The 22,412-nt window shown below is 41.1% G+C and overlaps 1 protein-coding gene across 2 annotated transcripts; it reads left to right on the top strand.

Moving 5' to 3' along the window:
* The first annotated feature begins 34 nt into the window (after nt 1-34).
* On the top strand, nt 35-21,836 carry ccnp (cyclin P). 2 transcript variants are annotated; one of them, XM_061878376.1, is made up of 9 exons: nt 35-241; nt 9,662-9,787; nt 9,994-10,075; nt 10,163-10,332; nt 11,282-11,380; nt 17,682-17,837; nt 17,908-18,066; nt 21,170-21,348; nt 21,432-21,836. In XM_061878376.1, the coding sequence occupies exons 1-9, from the start codon at nt 191-193 to the stop codon at nt 21,598-21,600; spliced, it is 1,191 nt and encodes a 396-aa protein (XP_061734360.1). In that variant the 5' UTR covers nt 35-190; the 3' UTR covers nt 21,601-21,836. The 2 variants fall into 2 exon arrangements, with proteins under 2 accessions (XP_061734360.1, XP_061734359.1); XM_061878375.1 differs by having other exon boundaries at nt 36-241; nt 10,160-10,332.
* Nucleotides 21,837-22,412: the final 576 nt, after the last annotated feature.

Here is a 22,412-nt window from a genome sequence, read left to right as displayed (position 1 = left end):
GACGACGACTGGCTGTGACGTCACTGCCCCAATCAACTCCACAGCAGGCCCACCTGTCCTGTCTGCTTTATAATTGGCAACAGTGACGAAGCGTCCAAAGCGCTTATTCTTCCTCTTCCAGGCCTCCGTCGACTCCCGTGTTAAGTAGCTGCAGTGGCCCAGCAGGACACCCTGTCTCCGGCTGTGACTCATGGCCAGGACCGTGTTCTGCGACGCCAAGCCTCTGCTGGACTTACACAAGGTCAGCCTGGGGGGGGGGAACATGACTGACTAAAGCAGCCTGGTCACTTTACACACCCACCTTTTTATTTTCCCCTAAAAGGTATACATTTATCAACTCTTAAATGTGTTATTATACTTAGGGTTGTGTAGTAGTATTGCTGTTTTTGTTTGTTTTATCACAGACACAGTCACCAGCTATATAAAGTTATGCTAGCTAATTGTATTAACGACCACAAATGGTTCATTTTAAGTGAGTCACTCACTAAAAGGAGTCGACTCACTTTAGTCAGTGTTAAACATTTAGACTAGAGATGTCTAATCCTTTTTTTTTTGTCCAACCCTTAAAGGCCTACTGAAATGAGATTTTATTTAAACGGAGATAGCAGGTCCATTCTGTGTCATACTTGATCATTTCGCGATATTGCCATATTTTTGCTGAAAGGATTTAGTAGAGAACATCGACGCTAATGTGGCCGCTAATAAAAAAAGCCTTGCCTGTACCGCAAGTAGCAGACGATGTGCGCGTGATGTCACTGGTTGTCGGGCTCTTCACATCCTCACATTGTTTATAATCATAGCCACCAGCAGCAAGAGCGATTCGGACTGAGAAAGCGACAATTTCCCCATTAATTTGAGCGAGGGTGAAAGATTCGTGGATGAGGAAAGTTAGAGTGAAGCACTAGGGGAAAAAAAAGAGGATGGCAGTGAGAGCGATTTAGATGTTTAAATTAGACACATTTACTAGGATAATTCTGGAAAACCCCTTATCTGATTATTGTGTTAGTAGTGTTATAGTGAGATTTTAAAGTCATACCTGGAAAGTCGGAGGGGTTTGTTGACCGCCAGTGTCTCCGATGGAAGCCATGGAGGAGCCAAGAAAGTCGCAGCTGCCTTTTTGACAGCTGCTGCAGTAGGACGCAAGCTCTGCTGATGTCTCCGGTAAGAGCCGACTTATTACCACAATTTTCTCACCGATACCTGCCGGTTGACATGTGGTCGGGAAACATGTTCGCTTGACCGCTCTGTTCCATATTATAGCTTCACAACAAACACCGGCTGTGTTTTGGTTGCTAAAGGCAGCTGCTTTCCACCAACAGCATTCTTCTTTATAGTCTCCATTATTAATTGAACAAATTGCAAAAGATTCAGCAACACAGATGTCCAGAATACTGTGCAATTACGCGATTAAAGCAGACTACTTTTAGCCGTGAGTGGTGCTGGGATAAAATGTCTGCTCCAACCAGTAATGTCACAAGCACGCGTCAACATAAGCGTCATCATTCTGCGACCTTTTCAACAGGACACTTTGCGGGAAATTTAAAATTGCAATTTAGTAAACTAAAAAGGCCGTATTGGCATGTTTTGCAATGTTAATATTTCATCATTGATATATAAACTATCAGACTGCAGTAGTGGGTTTCAATAGGCCTTTAAGTGAGTCACTCACTAAAAGGATTCGACTCACTTTAGTCAATGTTAAACATTTAGACTAGAGATGGCCGATAATGTTTTTTTTCCCCGATATCCGATATTGTCCAACTCCTTATTAACGATTCCGATATCAACCTCTATATATATATAATATATATATATATACATATATTTATACGGTCATGGAATGAACACATTAGTATGCCTAATTTTGTTGTGATGCCCTGCTGGATGCATTAAACCAGGGATTTTCTACCGTTTTTGAGCCAAGGCACACTTTTTGCATTGAAAAAATAGAGGCACACCACCAGTAGAAATCCTTAAACAAAACTCAGTTGACAGTAAAAATTGTCGCAATTGTTGGATATGACTTTAAAGCATAACCAATTATGTATCACTATAGCTCTTGTCTCAAAGTAGGTGTACTGTCACCACCTGTCACATTACACCCCAACTTATTTGGACTTTTTTGCTGTTTTCCTGTTGTCTTGTGCTGCTATTTTGCTGGCTTTTTCTCTTTTTTTGGTATTTTCCTGTAGCAGTTTCATGTCCTCCTTTGACCAATATTTCCCGCATCTACTTTGTTTTAGCAATCAAGAATATTTATGTTTATATCCTTCTTTGTGGGGACATTGTTGATAGTCATGTCATGTTCGGATGTACATTGTGGAGCCCATATTTGCGCCGCAGTAAGTCTTTGCAGTCGTCCAGCATTCAGTTTTTTTTTACTTCGTAGCCATTTCTTTTTTTTTTAATTATTCTGCATAGCCTTCCCTAAGCTTTAATGCCTTTTCTTAGGGGCATTCACTTTTTGTATATTTTTGGTTTAAGCATTAGACACCTTTTTACCTGCATGTTGCCTCCCGCTGTTTCCCACATCTACAAAGCAATTAGCTACCTGCTGCAACCTACTGATATGGAAGAGTTTTACACGGTTACTCTGCCGAGCTCTAGACCACACCGGCACTCAACAACACATCATTTGCAGACTAGAATTAATGCTTTGCAACAGTTACAAAAACAATGAAGGCACACAGCTTCAGTCCAGAGTATACTACAGCAGTGGATCGCAACCATTTTCCAGTGATGTACCCCCTGTGAACATTTTTTTAATTCAATTCCCCCCTAATCAGAGTGAAGCATTTTTGGTTGAAAATAAGAGATAAAGTAAAATACAGCACTGTCATCAGTTTCTGATTTATTAAATTGTATGACAGTGCAAAACATTGCTCAATTTTAGTGGTCTTCTTGAACTATTTGGAAAAAAAGATATAAAAATAACTAAAAACTTGTTGAAAAATAAATAATTGATTCAATTATAAATAAAGATTTCTACACATGGAAGTAGTCATCAACTTAAAGTGCCCTCTTTGGGGATTGTAATAGAGATTCATCTGGATTCACGAACTTAATTCTAAACATTTCTTCACAAAAAAAGAAATCTTTAACATCAATATTTATGGAACATATCTACAAAAAAATCTAGCTGTCAACACTGAATATTGCATTGATGCATTTATTTTCACAGTTTATGAACTTACATTCATATTTTGAAGTATTATTCAATAAATATATTTATAAAGGATTTTTGAAGTGTTTCTGTTTTTAGAATATTTTTGAAAAACCTCACATACCCCTTGGCATACCTTCAAGTACCCCCAGGGGTATGTGTACCCCAATTTGAGAACCACTGTACTAGAGTAATAAAGTAAACTATAACAGTCCTCTTTTAGTGCAAGACTGCCTGACATACTGTATAACCGGAAATTATAAACTTTGCTCAATCTGCCCTGCTGTAACATATTTGTATGAGTAACAAAAATGTGCTGCAAGCGTGTGGTGAGTGCTTGAAGTGGCCTAGCAGTCAGTCAGAGCTTCTGAAATCCCGCGTTGAGGCAGGGCACCTCCTTTCACTGCAAGCTGCAAAGTGTGCGCCATGCAAGGCAGACTAGCCACACCAAACTCCACGGTAGCGTTTGCCATACTGTGTGCGTGGTCTCTGACCACAGTGTGAGGTTTCGCCCTGGGGTGGTTTTTGTTGTATTTATTTTTATTTTTTTTCAGCGGAGTCTAAGTGACTACTGTGTGGTACTACTTTTTTTTCGATGTTTGCTTATCCATTATCCGCTTGTATTCATCGTGTATCTAATTTTTCTTGAAGAGGTGGGAGATCAAATTGCTCTTATTAAAGGAAGATGTCTTGCAGTCATTGCAAATCACAAGTTGTTTATCCGTCGGACACACTTTAAAAGGCGTCTCAAACTCAATTTACATGGGGGCCACTGGATGCAGAAACGGGGTGAGGCTAGGCCACAAACATTTCTGGCCCGGAATAGTTAGGGCTGCATGGGATTCTGGGTATTTGTTCTGTTGTGTTTGTTGGGTTACGGTGCGGATGTTCTCCCAAAATGTGTTGCCATTCTTGTTTGGTGTGGGTTCATAGTGTGGCGCATATTTGTAACAGTTTTGTTTTTTATGGCCACCCTCAGTGTGACCTGTGTGGCTTTTGATTAAATATGTCTTGCAATTGCATACGTGCGTCTCACATAGCCAGTTACAACATATAAATGGACTTGTAGGATGTAGGTGGCGCTAAAGAGTGCAATCACGGCACTCCCTGAGTATTGTTGGTTGGGTGAAAATCGACAGGAATTCTAGAGGATGGATGCCCCGAAATTCAGGTGTCTCCCGGGAAAATTGGGAGCGTTGGCAAGTATGAAGCTGTTCATGCATTCATATTAAACTCGCAGGCCGCACTCTCATTAAATTGTCATATCAAGGTGCGGGCCGCAAAATAACGTCTCGCGGGCTGCATGTTTGAGACCACTGCTTTAAAATAATCCCAAACCATAGACGTGGTGTCCTTCGTCAGTCATCAAGCAAGCTCGCTTGTTAGCCATGGCTACAGCTCCGGCAACAAGACACTATTAGGCTCCGCTCGCAGCGGTTTGATGAGGTCATCAAGCGTAGCGTGTGCGTGTTACTTCCCCCTACGTCCGTGTTTTACCAGATATGTACAGCGGCGTTTTAAAGTAATTAATTTTACTTTGAAAGCCATACCGCTAATTTCCGTTATTACATTTTAAATAATTTATCAGCCTATGTTATTGGACATCTCTAATTTCTACACTTACAAATGCACACATCAAAAAACCTGATCACAAGTGACAGCTTATGTATGTTAGTAAGTGTAGAAATACCATATCAAATACAAAAAAAATCACACTAAATCATCATAGCTGGTACCAAAAAAGTGAGGACATGTACTTGTTTCCTGTGAGTCAGTGAATTAATTTAAGTTGTTTGAAAGTGTGGTGTTAGGGATGATCCTCAACTTGAATCCATTTGCAAATTCAAATGAATCACCTGAGTCTACCGCGTGTTTAGAGTGGGTCAGCTGACTGCAGCCTGTGTCTGGCGGTAGTGCTTTTGGAGAGTTTGTAATCTTGAATCAGTGAGACAGTTAAAATGAGTTGAATTCAGTGTTTTTGTGTGAAAGGGTTGTCACGATACCAGAATATCTTGTGAAAACATACAATATTTTTCTTGATATTCTCTCAACATGGTGGTGGGGTGCCATCATATAATTTGTAACAAAACAGGCAAGTAAAGATAAAACATATTGAAAGTAGTGTTATCATATGATTAAAAATTAATAATAAATGAATCAGATTCACACACTTTTGAAGTTGAATAAAACAGGTTATTCGCGTCATCATCATCTTCCGCTTATCCGAGGTCGGGTCGCGGTGGCAACAGCCTAAGCAGGGAAACCCAGACTTCCCTCTCCCCAGCCACTTCGTCTAGCTCTTCCCGGGGGATCCCGAGGCGTTCCCAGGCCAGCCGGGAGACATAGTCTTCCCAACGTGTCCTGGGTCTTCCCCCTGGCCTCCTACCGGTTGGACGTGCCCTAAACACCTCCCTAGGGAGGCGTTCGGGTGGCATCCTGACCAGATGCCCGAACCACCTCATCTGGCTCCTCTCGATGTGAAGGAGCAGCGGCTTTACTTTGAGTTCCTCCCGGATGGCAGAGCTTCTCACCCTATCTCTAAGGGAGAGCCCCGCCACACGGCGGAGGAAACTCATTTCGGCCGCTTGTACCCGTGATCTTATCCTTTCGGTCATGACCCAAAGCTCATGATCATAGGTGAGGATGGGAACGTAGATCGACTGGTAAATTGAGAGCTTTGCCTTCCGGCTCAGCTCCTTCTTTACCACAGCGGATCGGTACAACGTCCGCATTACTGAAGACGCCGCACCGATCCGCCTGTCGATCTCACGATCCACTCTTCCCCCACTCGTGAACAAGACTCCTAGGTACTTGAACTCCTCCACTTGGGGCAGGGTCTCCTCCCCAACCCGGAGATGGCATTCCACCCTTTTCCGGACGAGGTTATTCGCTTGCATATTTTAATTCAACTTAAATAAAACACAATATTTGGACATATTAAATTTTATTGTCAGAATGTAAACCGCATACATGTTTAAAGTATTTATAAATGGTTGATTTATATAGGCTAGTAAGGTAAAGTTTTGTACCTGACAAGTTTCACTAACATCATGTGATACATACAAAGGTTGCAGAAGCAAGGTAGCCAAAACTTGTCAGGTACAAAACTTTACCTTACTAGCCTATATAGATCAACCATTTATAAATACACATCAGTAGGCTAAATGAACCTCTTCAACACATTTTTTAAGTATTTTAATTGGATACATGTAATTTGCTCAACTTGGTAACATTTTTATCTAAAGTCTAGTCAGAGTATAGCAACCTGTGCTGCCTTTCAGGTAAATGAGCATGTACGCTCAAAATAATATGATTAATCTGCGCATCGGTATGTATATAATCGATGCAATAGCTTTTTGTAATTAATCACATGGGTTTACCTGCATTTTTAAAAGCCTTTATTTAAATACAAATCCATCCATCCATTTTCTACCGCTTATTCCCTTTGGGGTCGCAGGGGGCGCTGGTGCCCATCTCAGCTCCAATCTGTGTTAATTTAGTTATTAAATGCTTCATTTTATTCATTTCATGTTTGCCGTTTTTCTCCAGTATTTTATTTCTACAATGTGCCACCGGGCCATTTAGAAAAATAAAAAAAAAGCCACATCCCACAAATGTCCCCTGGGCAGGAACAAGCTACATGTAGCTAAGCTGCGAACCTTAACTACATTTTCCAGTACTTTGGCGGTAGCTTAGCTACTTTTTGAAGGGGTAGCTTTTCCTGTAGCTTAGCTACTTTTAGACCCATGTAGCTCGGTAGCTTACATCAGAGCTACCGAGAGAGACAATGGACTGCGAATCCAGGCCAAAAAATGTGGAGAAAATACAATGACCTGGATGAATGAAAACCTCTAAACATACGGAGAAAATTGATTGTTTGGTGTTTGTCTGATGAGCAGGGGTGGATTAGAGTAGCCAGAAATTTACTCAAGAGTACTGTTAATTTAGAGATGTATTAAGTAAAAGTAAGGTGTAGTCACCCAAATATTTACTTGAGTAAAAGTATGTTGGGAAAAAACCACTCAAGTACTGAGTAACTGATGAGTAACCTGTTCGTTTAATGACGGCAACAAGTAATGCACAAAAACATAAAAATAGCAATGAACAAATTCAGAGCCAGGAATATCTCTTAAGCAACTAAAACAATATGTATTAAATCATATATATGTTTTTACTCTGTGTTGAAAAAAAATTTGAAAATGAATTTTACCTTTGCAACCTCATTATACTATTAGTTAAGTTTTATATTCATAAATGTAAGTTTCTCAATACCCGACCTGTTTTTTGTGCCTTTTTAAAAAAAGATTTAGAACTCTACATTAAAACTCTACCTCTAACAACCAAAAAGCTGTGAAAACGATGATGCTGTGTTCCAAATTTATTTACTGAGATTGAGTGAGCCTATGGCTATGCACTTTATTTTATACAGTATATACTGTTTTTTGCATTCTATTTTACTTTGAATTTACACCCCCCTGGTGCTGTTTTGAACGTTTTTTATACTGTTTTTGTACTTTGATTATTATTTTCAACCTTTTCGAACATGTTGAAAAGAGAAATTGTGATGTATCATGTATGCTTGCATGGTCGAAATAAACTTAAACTCAACTCAACTGTTTGTAAACGTTGAAATTTATAAATAAAGGTTTATAAAAAAAATAAGTGTGCAGTTAATCATGTGACCGCCTGGCTCTGTTTGATTGGTGAAACGGAGTCAAACATCACCGGTGACTGCATTTGATTGGTGAAACGCAGGCATGTGATGGATCCTACTTTGAAGGTCTGTCTCACAAACCAAAATAAACAAAGCGTGCATTAACATATCGATAAAAATCAGTAGCGAGCTGAATGTAGATAAATGGAGCGGAGTAAAAGTAGCGTTTCTTCTCTATAAATATACTCAAGTAAAAGTATGTTGCATTAAAACTACTCTTAAAGTGCAATTTATCCCAAAAGGTACTCAAGTAGATGTAACGGAGTAAATGTAGCGCGTTACTACCCACCTCTGATGATGAGTCGCAAATAAGGCTAGGGCAAAACATTACATGCTGGCCAATCGGAGGCCAAAACTAGTATGCAAAATCATAAGTCACACACTCGTGTTGCTTGGAGACTGAGGGATGCTTCAAGCTGACGACTCAAAACAAAGAAACCGTCTTGAAAATGGCAGAGGAATTCTCTCCTGCAGATTAGATTTTTCCTTGAGTAATGAAGCTGACGTGCAGGAAAACCACAGTAATGCAGGTTCTTGGCCATATTTAGACAAATATATGCGTTTGGAGAAAACTACGTCCAAAACTTTTTAGTTTACTCTGTAAACAAAAATTCTATCTGCTCTTTTCATCGAAGAACTTACTAAGTCCGTGAAAAGCTTCACTGCACACAACCACTCAACTGTTCCCAAACACACAAGTCATTGGGTCACCCTTACAGGGTCCAGTCGTATACTCAGTTACCCAAACATTTATGTTATACCTGTGGGCTCATAGATAGAAATGCTGTTGAATGAAGTTTTTAAGTAGTAAGCAAGTTTTGCCGAATACCTTTAGTGGTCTGCAATTCTCGAAAGTTTTCCCTGTAGCTTAACTACATTTAATTGAGAATAACTTGTAGCTTAGCTTACAAAATTTCCCAAATAACTTGCCCATCACTGCCCCTGGGGCGCATTTTCAACACCACTGGTTATTACACCAGAAAGCCAAAGTGTTTCCAAATGACAAGTGTCTCTATGCTGTCTCTTCTTGGCACTTATGGTTGTGTTGCAACAAAGTTGTGAATGTTTTCTCCACACACTGCTAGGCTTGAGGAGGTGGATCTCTGCTCTTGCTGGCACGGTGCACACTTTGCTTTTCATGACCGCGTGTATGTGATGACCGAAAAAATGCATTTCACTTTATCGCTTTTCACTTTTTTTGCTTACCTTACGTCGCTTATTGCCACCACAGGTCCCTTCTGTTGAGTCTTATTCTCTAGCAGAGCAGGTTATGCGTAGTTATGACGTGTACTGCCACAGTTCCATTATAATTTGATTATGAGCGAGTGCGAAATGGGAGCGCCAAATCTGCATTTGTAGCAGGCTGACATAAATATATTTTTTGAAACAGCAGGCGTCTTTAGCGCTGACTCGTCGGTTCTCACACGGCTCTCTGAGGAAAGTATTGCATCGTCTTTGGTACCAACGATACCGGGAAAAAGCAAATATCAATGTATTTTTTTCCGTGTTGCTATGACTTGATATCAATACTTTTGGCAATCCTGTGTATGTTGAACTCCTGTTAATAGCCAGTAAAAGACTTGTCGAATCTAGCGTTAATGAGATCTCTGGCTCAGTGTTTTCAGAAAATTTTGGAAACAACTTCATTAGCAAATCACCCATTTACTCCCATGTACTGTACCCTCTAACATCTTGAAATTATATTATTTTTCATAGATGATCATGCCATCCAATACTGAGGTATTTGAAAATAACGAACGATGGTTTTGTCATTGATCCTGCAGGCGGACGAGAGGCAAGCCCTTTCAAGATCTTGGGCAACTACCTGTGGGTCCACCAATTGCTGGCAGCTCATGGAAATGTCAGAGTCCAGGGTGGTCCCTGTGAAAAGAGATCCCGAACATACATGGGTACACATGCTTGACCTTTCAATCCATACTACTGCTAAATAATTTGGTTATACAGTCACATTACCCATGGGAAATATGTTCCAGCGTCAAACTGTCTCGTCTTTAAAGATAAATAAATAAACAGCCAAGTTTATAAGTAACATGATGAAAATGTAAACGCTATCAAGCTATTAGCTAAAGTTTACTCTGTTATTACCTGTTTTTAGGACAGGATGTCATTATCTCAAAAGAGCAACAGCGTCTTTGAAACTTGGACTTACTCCGCTGGCAGCATCATCCATGCCAAAGGTCTTAAAAATTTAATAACAGTTTGCCATGTAACAAAGTGTTCATGATTTTATTTTTTGTATGGTCCTTTTGGTTCCTGTGTAGCAGGTGGATGTCTGGAGGAGCTTTCCCTTCTTTACCCTCGCAGCCTGCATGGTCTACACAGCCTGCAGGCACTCATGCCCAGTCTGCTGCGCCATGAAGTGGAGATGGCCCTTGAGAAGCTGGACCTCATAAGGGACCGGACATATGCCTGGGACATGTTCTTGGACATGATGGTGAGGGTGGGGCGTCAGTTTCCTTTCCTTTGTCGCCAAATTGCTTCTGTGTGTTGGGTTTCTTTCATATCTAAGTATCGTAATTTTCAGACTATAAGTCGCAGATTTTTTCATAGTTTGGCAACATGTACTCCGGAGCGACTTATGTGTGGAATCAACACATTACCGTAAAATATCAAATATTTATCTTTCGCGGAAGAGACGAAGAAAATGTCAGCAATCGTCACACACACGTCAACCAATAAGAATTCGGCGGGGGAGGGTCATGGCAGAAGTGCATTGTGGGTCATGGAATGCTAACTGCTATATGCTACTGCCATAGCTATTAAGATGGATCATTTCATCGTTAGCAGTAACTTAAAACTGAGAAGGGCGGAACAAAAATGGCACCGAAAAGGAATTCATGTACTGGAGATTACAAACTGGACCTAATGAAATATGCAGCAGAAAACAAGAGGAAGCGGCGCATACCTTTTGGAGTTGGCAGAGTTGTTTAGAAGCGACATCGAAGAAGAAGATATCATGGGATTTATCGATTAGGAGTGACAGATTGTTTGGTAAACGTATAGCATGTTCTATGTTAGTTATTTGAATGACTCTTACCATATGTTACGTTAACATACCAGGCACCTTCTCAGTTGGTTATTTGAGTCATATAACGTACACTTATTCAGCCTGTTGTTTACTATTCTTTATTTATTTTAAATTGCCTTTCAAATGTCTATTCTTGGTGTTGAATTTTATCAAATTTCCCCCCCAAAAATGCGACTTATACTCCAGTGCGATGTATGTTTTTTTTCCTTCTTTATTATGCATTTTCGGCCGGCGCGACTTATAAACCCAAAAATACGGTAGTGTTTCTAGACCTGCTCCATGTGTTAAGTTTCTTGAGTATTTTGTAAATTGGCAGAGTAAAGAAAATATTTTTTTTTTCTTTTTGTTCTTGCAGAGAAGTCAAGCACGGAACTCATTGCCCAAATTTGAGCTGCCGCTACACTTTACCGACACCACCCGTGCTGTTCTGGTTGATTGGCTTATTCAAGTCCATGTAAGTTTTTGAATACACAGTATCACACTAAACTGAGTACACACATTTCAGCAACTGTTCTTTTAATATTTTTAAGTGGACCTGCACTTTTGTAAAATTTTGCATGTCATTTGCAATCCCTAAGATAAGAACACAACTTTTTTTTTTTTTAAGAAGCATTCTAATTTGTAAAATACGGCAAATACACTGCAAAAAGTCAGTGTTCAAAAACAAGGAAAAATAATTAGGGGTATTTTTCTTTTAAATAAGCAAAATTATCTGCGAATAGAACACAATTTGGCTTGTCAAGACTTTCCAAAACAAGTAAAATGAACTAAACTCAATTAACCACAAAATACCTTAAAATATCTACATTCTCACTAATAAGTGCACTTTTCTTGATAGGAAAAAACGAATGAGACCTTTTTTCCCTATGTTGAAAAATATTCTTTAAGTAAATGCTAGTGCCGTTATCTTGGCGACGATATGTGCTCGGCATTACATTTCTTGAAACCAGCAAACTTATACTAAAAAGTATTTTTTTCTAAATGGAAAGGCAATGAGGCAACCGCTTGTTACTCTCGGGGTGTACTGGTCACTCAGGCGAATCATAGTCTAAAAAGGCCTTTTCCCATTGATAACATGACAGCATTGTGCCAAGTGCATGCTCTTTCTCTCTCTCTGTGTGTGTGTGTGTGTGTGTGTGTGTGTGTGTGTGTGTGTGTGTGTGTGTGTGTGTGTGTGTGTGTGTGTGTGTGTGTGTGTGTGTGTGTGTGTGTGTGTGTGTGTGTGTGTGTGTGTGTGTAATTATAGCAGCTGACTTAGAACTGGTGCAGACAAGAGGAATTCATCTGTTTAAAACAGTGGATGAAATTCTTATTTCTTTATTTAAAGCCTGACCCCGGGCAATATTTTTAATTGTAATTTTGAAGAATTTATCTGACTGCGAATTATTTCTGTTCAAAATTGTTTGAAATGTCTAAATGTTAACTGTCAGTTTACTGTAACGTGCCAACTGTACTAGTATGAGTACGTGTTTTCTATTGTTTCATTGAAAATAATGTTTTAATTATGAGACACAATTGTGTCAAAGTAATGATTTTTTATTTCATGCTTGAAATTACTTTAAAAATTTAGTTTTATACTTGCGTGTTGACACAGCATTGCAACAGTTGATATTCTAGTTTCAAGCATGGTTTACTCAATATGTCATAAAATATCAGCAACGTGTTGTAATATCTTACTGAGATAATTTAAGACCAAAACAAGTAAAACACTAACATAAAACCTGCTTAGTGAGAAGAATTATCTTATTAGACAGAAAATAAGCAACTATCACACCATATTTGATATTTTATCTTACTTAGATTTCAGTTTTTGCAGTGTACGAGGTGGCCAAAAAGCAAATGGGACTCATATATTGTGCCCATAAAGCCCTTAAGAAAACTTCTAAAAACTGTATTTACATCTCGTGACCTAAATATTACCCAAGTGTTGGCAATATCTTTTTAAGTGCTAATGCCAAGGAACTACTTCTGTTGGCGCCGTGATCAGAGAGTAACTATCTTATGCAGCTCTTGACATACTGAGCCGGTGAGCTGCTGCCTCGCCTTTGAGTTGGTAAAAGTAAATTCTAGATCAGTGATGTCCAAAGTGGGGCCCACGGGCCAAATTTGTCCCGTCAGATCATTTCGTTTAGCTTGCCAAAAGGCTGTCTACCAAATGTAATACTTATTCATTCTGATGTCTTTCTAGCTGCACCATCATTGATGGCAAGGCTACACTGTAAAAAAATCATTAGAATTTACAGTGAAAATCTATTTTCATAAGTTTTTCCATTCAGTTTTCCAATGTAAAACCATTGCTTTAGACCTTACAGCAAAAAAGTAGTGAGTCAATTTTGTAGTAAAATTAAGTTTTTCAATTTCTAGCAATGCACTGAAACAAAAAAATATAGTGGATTTTTCTGTAAAAAGACATCTGAGTCACCAGAATTTAACCGTAAAAATACCGATTGTACATTTTTTTCAATTTTAATAATTTGGTGTAAAAACTTTATAGCTATAGATAAGTATTTTTTAAAATTCATTTACAGGTTAACTAGTTGCCATCAACTTCAACTAAACCTGACAATCTCTACTACAGGAATACCCACAATTTTTCTGCAAGCAAGCTACTTTTTAATTGACCAAGTCGAGGGGATCTACCTCAGTGGCCTAATGGTTAGTGTCTGCCCTGAGATTGGTAGGTTGTGAGTTCAGACTCCAGCCGAGTCATACTAAAAACTATTACAAATGGGACCCATTACTTTTCTGCTTGGCACTCAGCATCAAGGGTTGGAATTGGGGGTTAAATCACCAAAATGATTCCCGAGTGCAGCCACCGCTGCTGCCAACTGCTCCCCTCACCCCCTAGGGCAGGGGTGCCCATTACGTCGATCGCGATCGACTGGTCGATCTCGGAGGGTGTGTCAGTCGATATCAAGCCAGGCATTAAAAAATAGACATAAAAATGAGCAATCATCAATCATACCAAGACTTCACTTTCGTCAGTTGTTTGACATTCTCGGCACCCGAGGATCTTGTGAGATGACGCTGGCTGCTGCGAGCTCATATTTAAGAAAAAAATCACTAACAGGGCGGACGCAGAGAAACACATTTTATTTCTAGAGACTCCGTACCTACTGTCAAAACTCTAAAGACCGACTGCACAGTTCCTGTCTTCACCATAAAAGACCTGTTTCATCCTGCCTGTGCTAACAAAATAAGAGTCTCAGAAAGCTAGCTTGCACAAGCTAGCAAGCTATGGAGTTTGATGCCAATGTATTTCTCCCCCGCCCTCAGCGACCGCTTTCTCACTTGCTTGCCCACCCGCACAGTCACTGACGTCACTCACCTGCTGCCAGACAAAGGGCCACACACATATGCTACTCTCATAACAAAATGTTTAAATACGAGTATGCAAGTTGGACAAATGAGATGCCAAATCCAACCACTTTCATGTGGTATTGGACAGAAAGGAGGACTTTTTTTTTTCCTCCATTTGAAAATGCGGACGTTATCAGCACCACTGTGTAATTCCAATCAATGCAAGTCATCAGAATCAAATACACCAACTTATATTCTTGTCTTCATGAAAGAAAGGAATCTGTGTGTCAAACATGCTTGTATTATCATTAAACACCATTAACTTGTTAACAAAAATGTCTATTTCATAAATAAATAAATATAAATTATAAATAGGAATGAGGTAGATCTCCTCGACTTGGTCAATTGAAAAGTAGCTCACCTGCAGAAAAAGTGTGAGCGCCCCTGGGCTAGGGGGTGAACAAGGGGATGGTTCAAATACATAGGACAAATTTCACCACACCTAGAGTGTGACAATCATTGGTACTTTACCTTAACTTGTAAATTATTTATGAAAGATGTTTTTGTGAACAAGTTAAAGGTGTTTAATGATACAAACATGTAGATTTATTTCATGAAGACAAGAATATAAGTTGGTGTAACAAGACAGCAGTGATGTCCACATTTTCAAATGGAGAAGAAAAAAAGTCCTGTCTGGTTATTGGCATCTTATTTGTCCAGCTTCCATACTCCATTTTTATACACTTTACAAGATATACATTGGCTGCAAACTCCGTAGTCTAACTTGTGCACGCCAGCTTTCTGAGACTTATTTTGTTTGCGCAGGCAGGATGAGGCAGGCCCATTATTGTGAAGACAGGAACTGTGCAGTCGGTCTTTAGAGTTTTGACTGCAGGTACGGCGCGAGAGTCTAAAGCAGGGGTGCCCATTACGTCGATCGCGAGCTACCAGTCGACTGCGGGGGGTGTGTCAGTCGATCTCCAGCCAGGCTTTAAAAAAAAAAATAGACCTAAAAATTAGTGATCATCAATCTTCACCAAGAGGTCACTTAAATGACATTCACGGTACCGGAGGGTCTTGTGAGATGACGCTGGCTGCTGCAAGATCATTATTATTAAAAATGACCGAGAGGAAGGCGGGAAACACTTTTTATTTCAACAGACTCTCGCGCCGTACCTTCCGTCAAAACTCTAAAGGCCGACTGCACATTTCCTATCTTCACAATAAAAGCCCTGCTTCATGCTGCCTGCGCTAACTAAATACAGAGTCTCGGAAAACTGGCGTGCACAAGCGATCCCTCAGAAAGCTGGCGTGCACATCACTTGTGCACGCCAGCTTTCCGGGACTCTTATTTTGTTAGCGCAGGCTGCATGAAGCAGGGCTTTTATTGTGAAGATAGGAAATGTGCAGTCGGCCTTTAGAGTTTTGACAGAAGGGACGGCGCGAAAGTCTGTTGAAATAAAAAGTGTTTCTTGCCTCCCTCTGTCATTTTTTCATAATAATGAACTGGCAGCAGCCAGCGTCATCTCACAAGACCCTCGGGTGCCGTGAATGTCAATCAAGCAAGCTACGGAATTTGCCGCCAATGTTTTTCTTGTAAAGTGTATGAAAGCTAGATGAATTAGATGCCAAAAACCAACCACTTTCATGTGGTATTGTACAGAAAGGACAACTTTTTTTCTCCATTTGAAAATGTGGGCGTTATCATCATTACTGTCTGATTCCAATCAATGCAAGTCATCAGAATCAGGTAATACACCAACTTATATTCTTGTCTTTGTGAAAGAAAGACATCTATATGTGTTACATATGCTTGTATGAAGGGCTTCACGGTGGCAGAGGGGTTAGTGCGTCTGCCTCACAATACAAAGTTCCTGCAGTCCTGGGTTCAAATCCAGGCTCGGGATCTTTCTGTGTGGAGTTTGCATGTTCTCCCCGTGAATGCGTGGGTTCCCTCCGGGTACTCCGGCTTCCTCCCACTTCCAAAGACATGCACCTGGGGATAGGTTGATTGGCAACACTAAATTGGCCCTAGTGTGTGAATGTGAGTGTGAATGTTGTCTGTCTATCTGTGTTGGCCCTGCGATGAGGTGGCGACTTGTCCAGGGTGTACCCTGCCTTCCGCCCGATTGTAGCTGAGATAGGCGCCAGCGCCCCCCGCGACCCCGAAAGGGAATAAGCGGTAGAAAATGGATGGATGGATGGATGCTTGTATGATCATTAAACACATTTAACTTGTTCACAAAAATGTCTTTCATAAATAAATATAAATGATATATATAAATGAGGTAGATCCCCTCGAGTTGGTCAATTGAAAAGTAGCTCGCCTGCAGAAAAAGTGTGGGCACCCCTGGTCTAAAGTGTTTCTCGCCTTCCTGTTGGTCATTTTTCTTAATGAGTTCACAGCAGCCAGCGTCATCTCACAAGACCCTCGGGTGCCATGAATGTCAAATGACTTCTTAATGAAGATTGTTGATCGCTTATTTTTAGGTCGATTTTTTTTCTAATGCCTGTCTGGCGATCGACTGACACATCCTCCACAATCGACCGGTAGATCATGATCAACGTAATGGGCACTCCTGCTCTACTGCCTTGCTTTTATTTATGGCGGTACAAGGCTAAATTCCTCACTTGAGTGCATTTGCATGGTTTAAATTGCTGTTTGGTCTAATGACCATTGGCACATTTTCACTTTAGTTCTTGAAGGCCAAAGGTTTGGGCACCGCTTCTCTAAATTATGAATAATGCCTCACCTGTGTAGTAGAAGTTGGTAATTTTAGAAGAGATGATAGTTTGCGCCCACTTTTTTTTTTCTTTTACATTCGTGAGATGATTAATTCTTCATCTAAACAGCAGGATATGAATGAACATCCCATTAGTCGGCATCCTAGTGAAAACATTGTATAGTAAATTTGTCTTTCTTATTTAGCACTTAGCAACTTGCTCAATCTCTAAGTTTCTAGAACTTGTAGATCGTCCTCCTCATATTCAGGCTAAGGTTCTGGATCATCATTTGTCCCAAAGTAGTCATTGGCTCTCATGAAGGCTGCCATGAGTAGTGGTCGTTAAAGGAAATGGCGACTGTTTTGTTGTGCCGGTTACTACATTACATATTGTGTCTGTGTGTGTATATCGTATTTTCTGGACTATAGATCGCACTGGGATATAATCCGGACCCAATAAGTTTTTGAAGAAAATATTTCTCATATGTAAGCCGCAGAAATATTTGTTGCGTCATGATTTACAGTGAGATTCTGTAAGTGTTTATTTATCTACCTCATATATGTAGCAAGGTAACTGCATTTATGACTGCCCAGTATGTTTGTAGCCCTACGGTCTGGGGCTCCATTAGTGCTGTGGTAAATTGTGGGGATAATTACAACGTAGACTGAATGACCCGGTGTCCTGATACTTGTGTATAAAATGTTCCATGTCAGCTGTGTGTTTCCCATCAGGAAATCATGAATTTCCAGGAAGAGACTCTCTACCTGGCTATCCATCTCCTCAATTGCTCCCTGCATCTACTCAAGGTGACCACAGCCAACCTGCAGCTCCTAGGCATGGTCTGCCTCTTCCTGGCCGCAAAGAAAGAGGAGTCTCTCCTCCCTGAGGTATGCTGACTCCGGCCTCCTCTCCCACGGGAACTCATTTGACCCTCACCTGTTTGTGTGCCCCGTTCAGGTTTCTGGACTTTGCTACCTGATGGACCACGCCTACACCAAGCATCAGCTGCTGCGTATGGAGCGAAAAGTCTTAAGCGGGCTTAAATTTAAATTGTCTTACTGTCCGCCTTTGCATTTCCTCCTCCTGCTCGCCTCAATTGCACGCTGCAGCGCTCAGGTGACAACCTTGTCGAGTTTAATCTTTAATTTTATTTCCCTTTTTAATTGTGCTACAGAACTTATTTGTTGGCATCAGTTTGCTGATCCAGCTTGAGAAATGACTCTTGTGAGTTCAAACCCCGGCTGAGTCATACCAAAGACTATAAAAATGGGATCCATTACCCGCCTGCTTGGCTCTCAGCATCAAGGGTTGGAATTTTGGGTTAAATCACCAAAAATGATTCCCAGGCGTGGCCACCGCTGCTGCCCACTGCTCCCCTCACCTCCCAGGGGGTGATCAAGAGTGATTGGTCAAATGCAGATAATAGTGTGTGTGTGTGTGTGTGTGTGTGTCAATCATTGGTACTTTAATTTGAACTTGCATTAGGGCCAAATGGTGCAGAAACCCACTAAAACCGGCAGATGTTGCTTTTAATAGTGAAGTTAATTATATTTATATAGCGCTTTTCTCTAGTTATTTAACACGCTTTACATAGTGAAACCCATTACCTAAATTACATTTTTGAACCAGTGTCGGTGGCAGTGGAAGCAAGTGGGTGAAGTGTAGGGATGTTCGAAAACCGGTTCTCCCGATGCTTTGATAAAAAGGAACCAATTCCATGGATTCAAATCCCTTTTTGAGAACCGGTTCCCATTAATTAAAGCCACGATACCATATTTTCGCGACCTTAGGGCGCACAATTATTAAAAGGCGCCGTGTCAGTTACGGGTGCTATTTCTGTATTTAACACATAGGGCGTATTTTTGGGCGCAGGCATGGTTAAACATACGCTTTCTTAAAACATACACTAGCATGCATGGACGCTGTTTTAAAAAGGCAGCAGGAGCAAAGCTAAGTTAGGTTGTACTTTATTGAAGTATTTATCAATCCTCATCCACAAATCCATCAAAGTCCTCATCTTCTGTTTCCGAAATGAACAGCTGGGAGAGTTCTTCATCAAACACGCCGGATTCCCCTCTCCTCATTTGCAAAGTCGTTTGCCTACTTTCGCGAAAGCTCGAACAGTGCAAGCAGACACGTTAGCGCAAGCATCCACGATCCATTCATAAATAGTGGCGTAACCATACTTGCCAACCCTCCAGGATTTTCCGGGAGACTCCCGAAATTCAGTGCCTCTCCCGGGACAAACTTTCTCCCGAAATTCAGGCGGAGCTGGAGCAGTGTTGTGACCCTCTTAAACAGGACAATACTGCCATCTACTGTACATAGAATAGAATACACACTTGCCAACCCTCACGGATTTTCATGAACTGTCAGCGAAGCACAAAGTGTCCGCAGTGCAGCAACGTTCACAACCCAGTATTATGGGCCACCTCGCAAAATGGAGACCCCGATGGTGTAACTTATGCTGAGACAAAGATGGCTATGCTGATAGCTGGAAGCAACATCCCGTTCTCATTTGTGGATGTCTACAACAAATCCGTGAAGGAAATGTTCCCGGATTCGGAGATCGCTCGCCAATACGCAAATGGCAGAACAAAGGTTACTCAAATAGGGAAAGGTAGATTTTGCTGTTTGTTTTTAGTAACCAACAAGCACAGTACAGTTAGTAGAACTGTTTCTATTACTGTGTATTTGATAGATGCTGTCAGAAATTCAACTATTTTATATATATATATATAGATATATATATAAAATGTATAGAGCTAGAATTCACTGAAAGTCAATTATTTCATAAATATATGTGTATGTCCATCCATCCATTTTCTACCGCTTATTCCCTTTCGGGGTCGCGGGGGGCGCTGGCGCCTATCTCAGCTACAATCGGGCGGAAGTCGGGGTACAGCCTGGACAAGTCGCCCCCTCATCGCAGGGCCAACACAGATAGACAGACAACATTCACATTCACACACTAGGGCCCATTTAGTGTTGCCAATCAACCTATCCCCAGGTGCATGTCTTTGGAAGTGGGAGGAAGCCGGAGTACCCGGAGGGAACCCACGCATTCACGGGGAGGAGTTTCACGGTGGCAGAGGGGTTAGTGCGTCTGCCTCACAATACGAAGGTGTGTGTATGTATGTATATATAATGTATATACATACATACATACATATATACATATGAAATACTCGAGTTGGTGAATTATACTCCTCCCCTCTTAACCGCGCCCCCCAACCACGCCTCACCCCACACCTCCTGAAATCGGAGGTCTCAAGGTTGGCAAGTATGGGCGTAACTCGCCCAACGCTGCCTCCCAGTTTTCGTGAAGCTGTGTTCGTCTGTCATCCATCACTCCCATGACGCTCACAACTTCACTTTGAACATCCTGTTTACACCCATGTCCAGCGGTTGGCGTTCCTTTGTCATGCCTTTTAATGACCCCAGGTGGAAACTTTTCTTTCCGCAGCGTCTTCCCCTTATATCCCCACAGGTGGCAGTTTCTGTCTATTCGCATAGCGAGGTAGCACAACAGTAAAAGCAGACTTCTCTTGCCCCTTTGTGCGTGTGGATTCTCTACCGTGCTGGTCCCCTTCTTCTCCAGTGTGCTTCATCGGGATGTTGAAAGTGTCCATGTTGGTAATGTTTGTCGGCAATTTTTTTTTATTTACAACACACATAGCACTATATGCTCACTAGGAGCATGCCTTTCGCGTCCTCTCACCTGAAACCTTCACCCTTTTTAACGTCCGCATGCTGTCCTCAGTCACGTCCGCCTTTCTTCCATATAAACAGTCATATATATATATATATATGTATGTATGTATGTATGTATATATATATCTCTCATCTACGGCTTTTGGAACTCAGTGCACACACAACAACCTATCTGGATTGGATAATGGCCTCGACAACGATAATTTCTTATCGAACATCATCCCTAGTGAAGTGTCTTGCCTAAGGACACAACAGCTGTCACTAGAATGGCTGAGGCGGGGATCGAACCCAGAACCTTCAGGTTGCTTGCACGGCCGCTGTACCAACAGAACTACGCTGTCCCCCAGACATTATAAACCCCCTTCACCCCCAAGACTGGAGTAGGACTGGGCTAAACATACTTGGCATTATTATTTTTACATGTATCCTTTATTAGAGGCAGTTAAGTGTCATTGAGGTTGTATTTCACAATGTGATGTCTCATCGCTTACGTCTGTGCCAGCAGATGGTGTGGCTGGCTCGCTATCTGCTGGAGCTGTCGCTGTTCGAGGGCCAGTGCGTGACGTTTTTGCCCGTGCAGCTGGCGGGGGCGGCACTCTGCTTGGCCCGCCAAGTCCTGCAGGAGCCACCGACACCAGAAGGGGAGACCGCCTGGTGTTTGGCCTCCAGTATCCATGTCGGCAGGTGTGAGATTAGGAAATATTATTTACAATTTGTCACAACCGTCACTTATTCTGTTTTTTTTTTTTGGTTTTTTCCCCCTTCAGTGAGACCATCTTGTTAAGGATAATGCAAATCCTTGCTGGTGCAGCAGCTAAAGCACACACCCAAGAAACCTGCGCTACTTTTATTAAATTCTCCTCCCCGGAAACCATGCACGTCAGCAGACACCCTGGTCTCAAGAACGCATCTGCTCTATTGGGCGTTCGCACTTAATTTGTGTGTCCTGATACTACATAAGGATGACATGAGGGGCTGACTCTGTTGAAGCGGGTATTGCATAAGTGAGGAAGAAGTGTGAATAATAATATATGATGGCAAAACTTGTACCAGCTGGTTTTATGATCTTATTTTGCAGCTGATTTAGAAAATATTTCAATTGTATTAGTGTATTTTGGATAGGCTTTAAAATGTATTGAAGTTTTATTGTAAAAATAAAGTGTCTGCTGCAAGTATGATTTTTAAAGGCCTACAGAAACCCAATACTACCGACCACGCAGTCTGATAGTTTATATATCAATGATGAAATATTAACCTTTCAACACATACCAATACGGCCGCTTTAGTTTACTAAATTACAATTTTAAATTTCCCGCGAGGTATCCTGTTGAAAAGGTCGCGGAATGATGACGCTTATGTTGACGCGTGCTTGTGATGTTATTGGTTGGAGCGGACATTTTAGCCCAGCACCACTCACTGCTAAAAGTCGTCTCTTTTCATCGCATAATTACACAGTAATTTGGACATCCGTGTTGCTGAATCTTTTGCAATTTGTTCAATTAATAATGGAGACGTCAAAGAAGAATGCTGTTGGTGGAAAGCGGTGGATTGCAGCTGCCTTTAGCAACCAAAACACAGCCGGTGTTTTTTTGTGAAGCTTTAATATGGAACAGAGCGGCAAGCGAACATGTTTCTCTACCACATGTCAACCAGCAAGTTTTTGGATGAGAAAATTGTGATATTAGGTCTGCTCTTACCGAAGACTTGAGCGGAGTTTGCGTCCTCCTGCAGCAGCTGTTACTTTCTTG

This window comes from Nerophis ophidion, linkage group LG18, assembly GCF_033978795.1.
Source record: "Nerophis ophidion isolate RoL-2023_Sa linkage group LG18, RoL_Noph_v1.0, whole genome shotgun sequence".
NCBI classification, from domain to species: Eukaryota; Metazoa; Chordata; class Actinopteri; order Syngnathiformes; family Syngnathidae; genus Nerophis; species Nerophis ophidion.
Note: the sequence above shows the minus strand (reverse complement) of the source record. Positions and strands in the feature narration are given on the sequence as shown.

Coding starts and splice junctions, on each gene's coding strand:
- ccnp (XM_061878375.1), top strand. CDS start 191: ATGGCCAGGACCGTGTTCTGCGACGCCAAGCCTCTGCTGGACTTACAC. Junction 9,788..9,993: donor GAGATCCCGAACATACATGG/GTACACATGCTT, acceptor ACCTGTTTTTAG/GACAGGATGTCATTATCTCA. Junction 18,067..21,169: donor TTGCACGCTGCAGCGCTCAG/GTGACAACCTTG, acceptor CTGTGCCAGCAG/ATGGTGTGGCTGGCTCGCTA.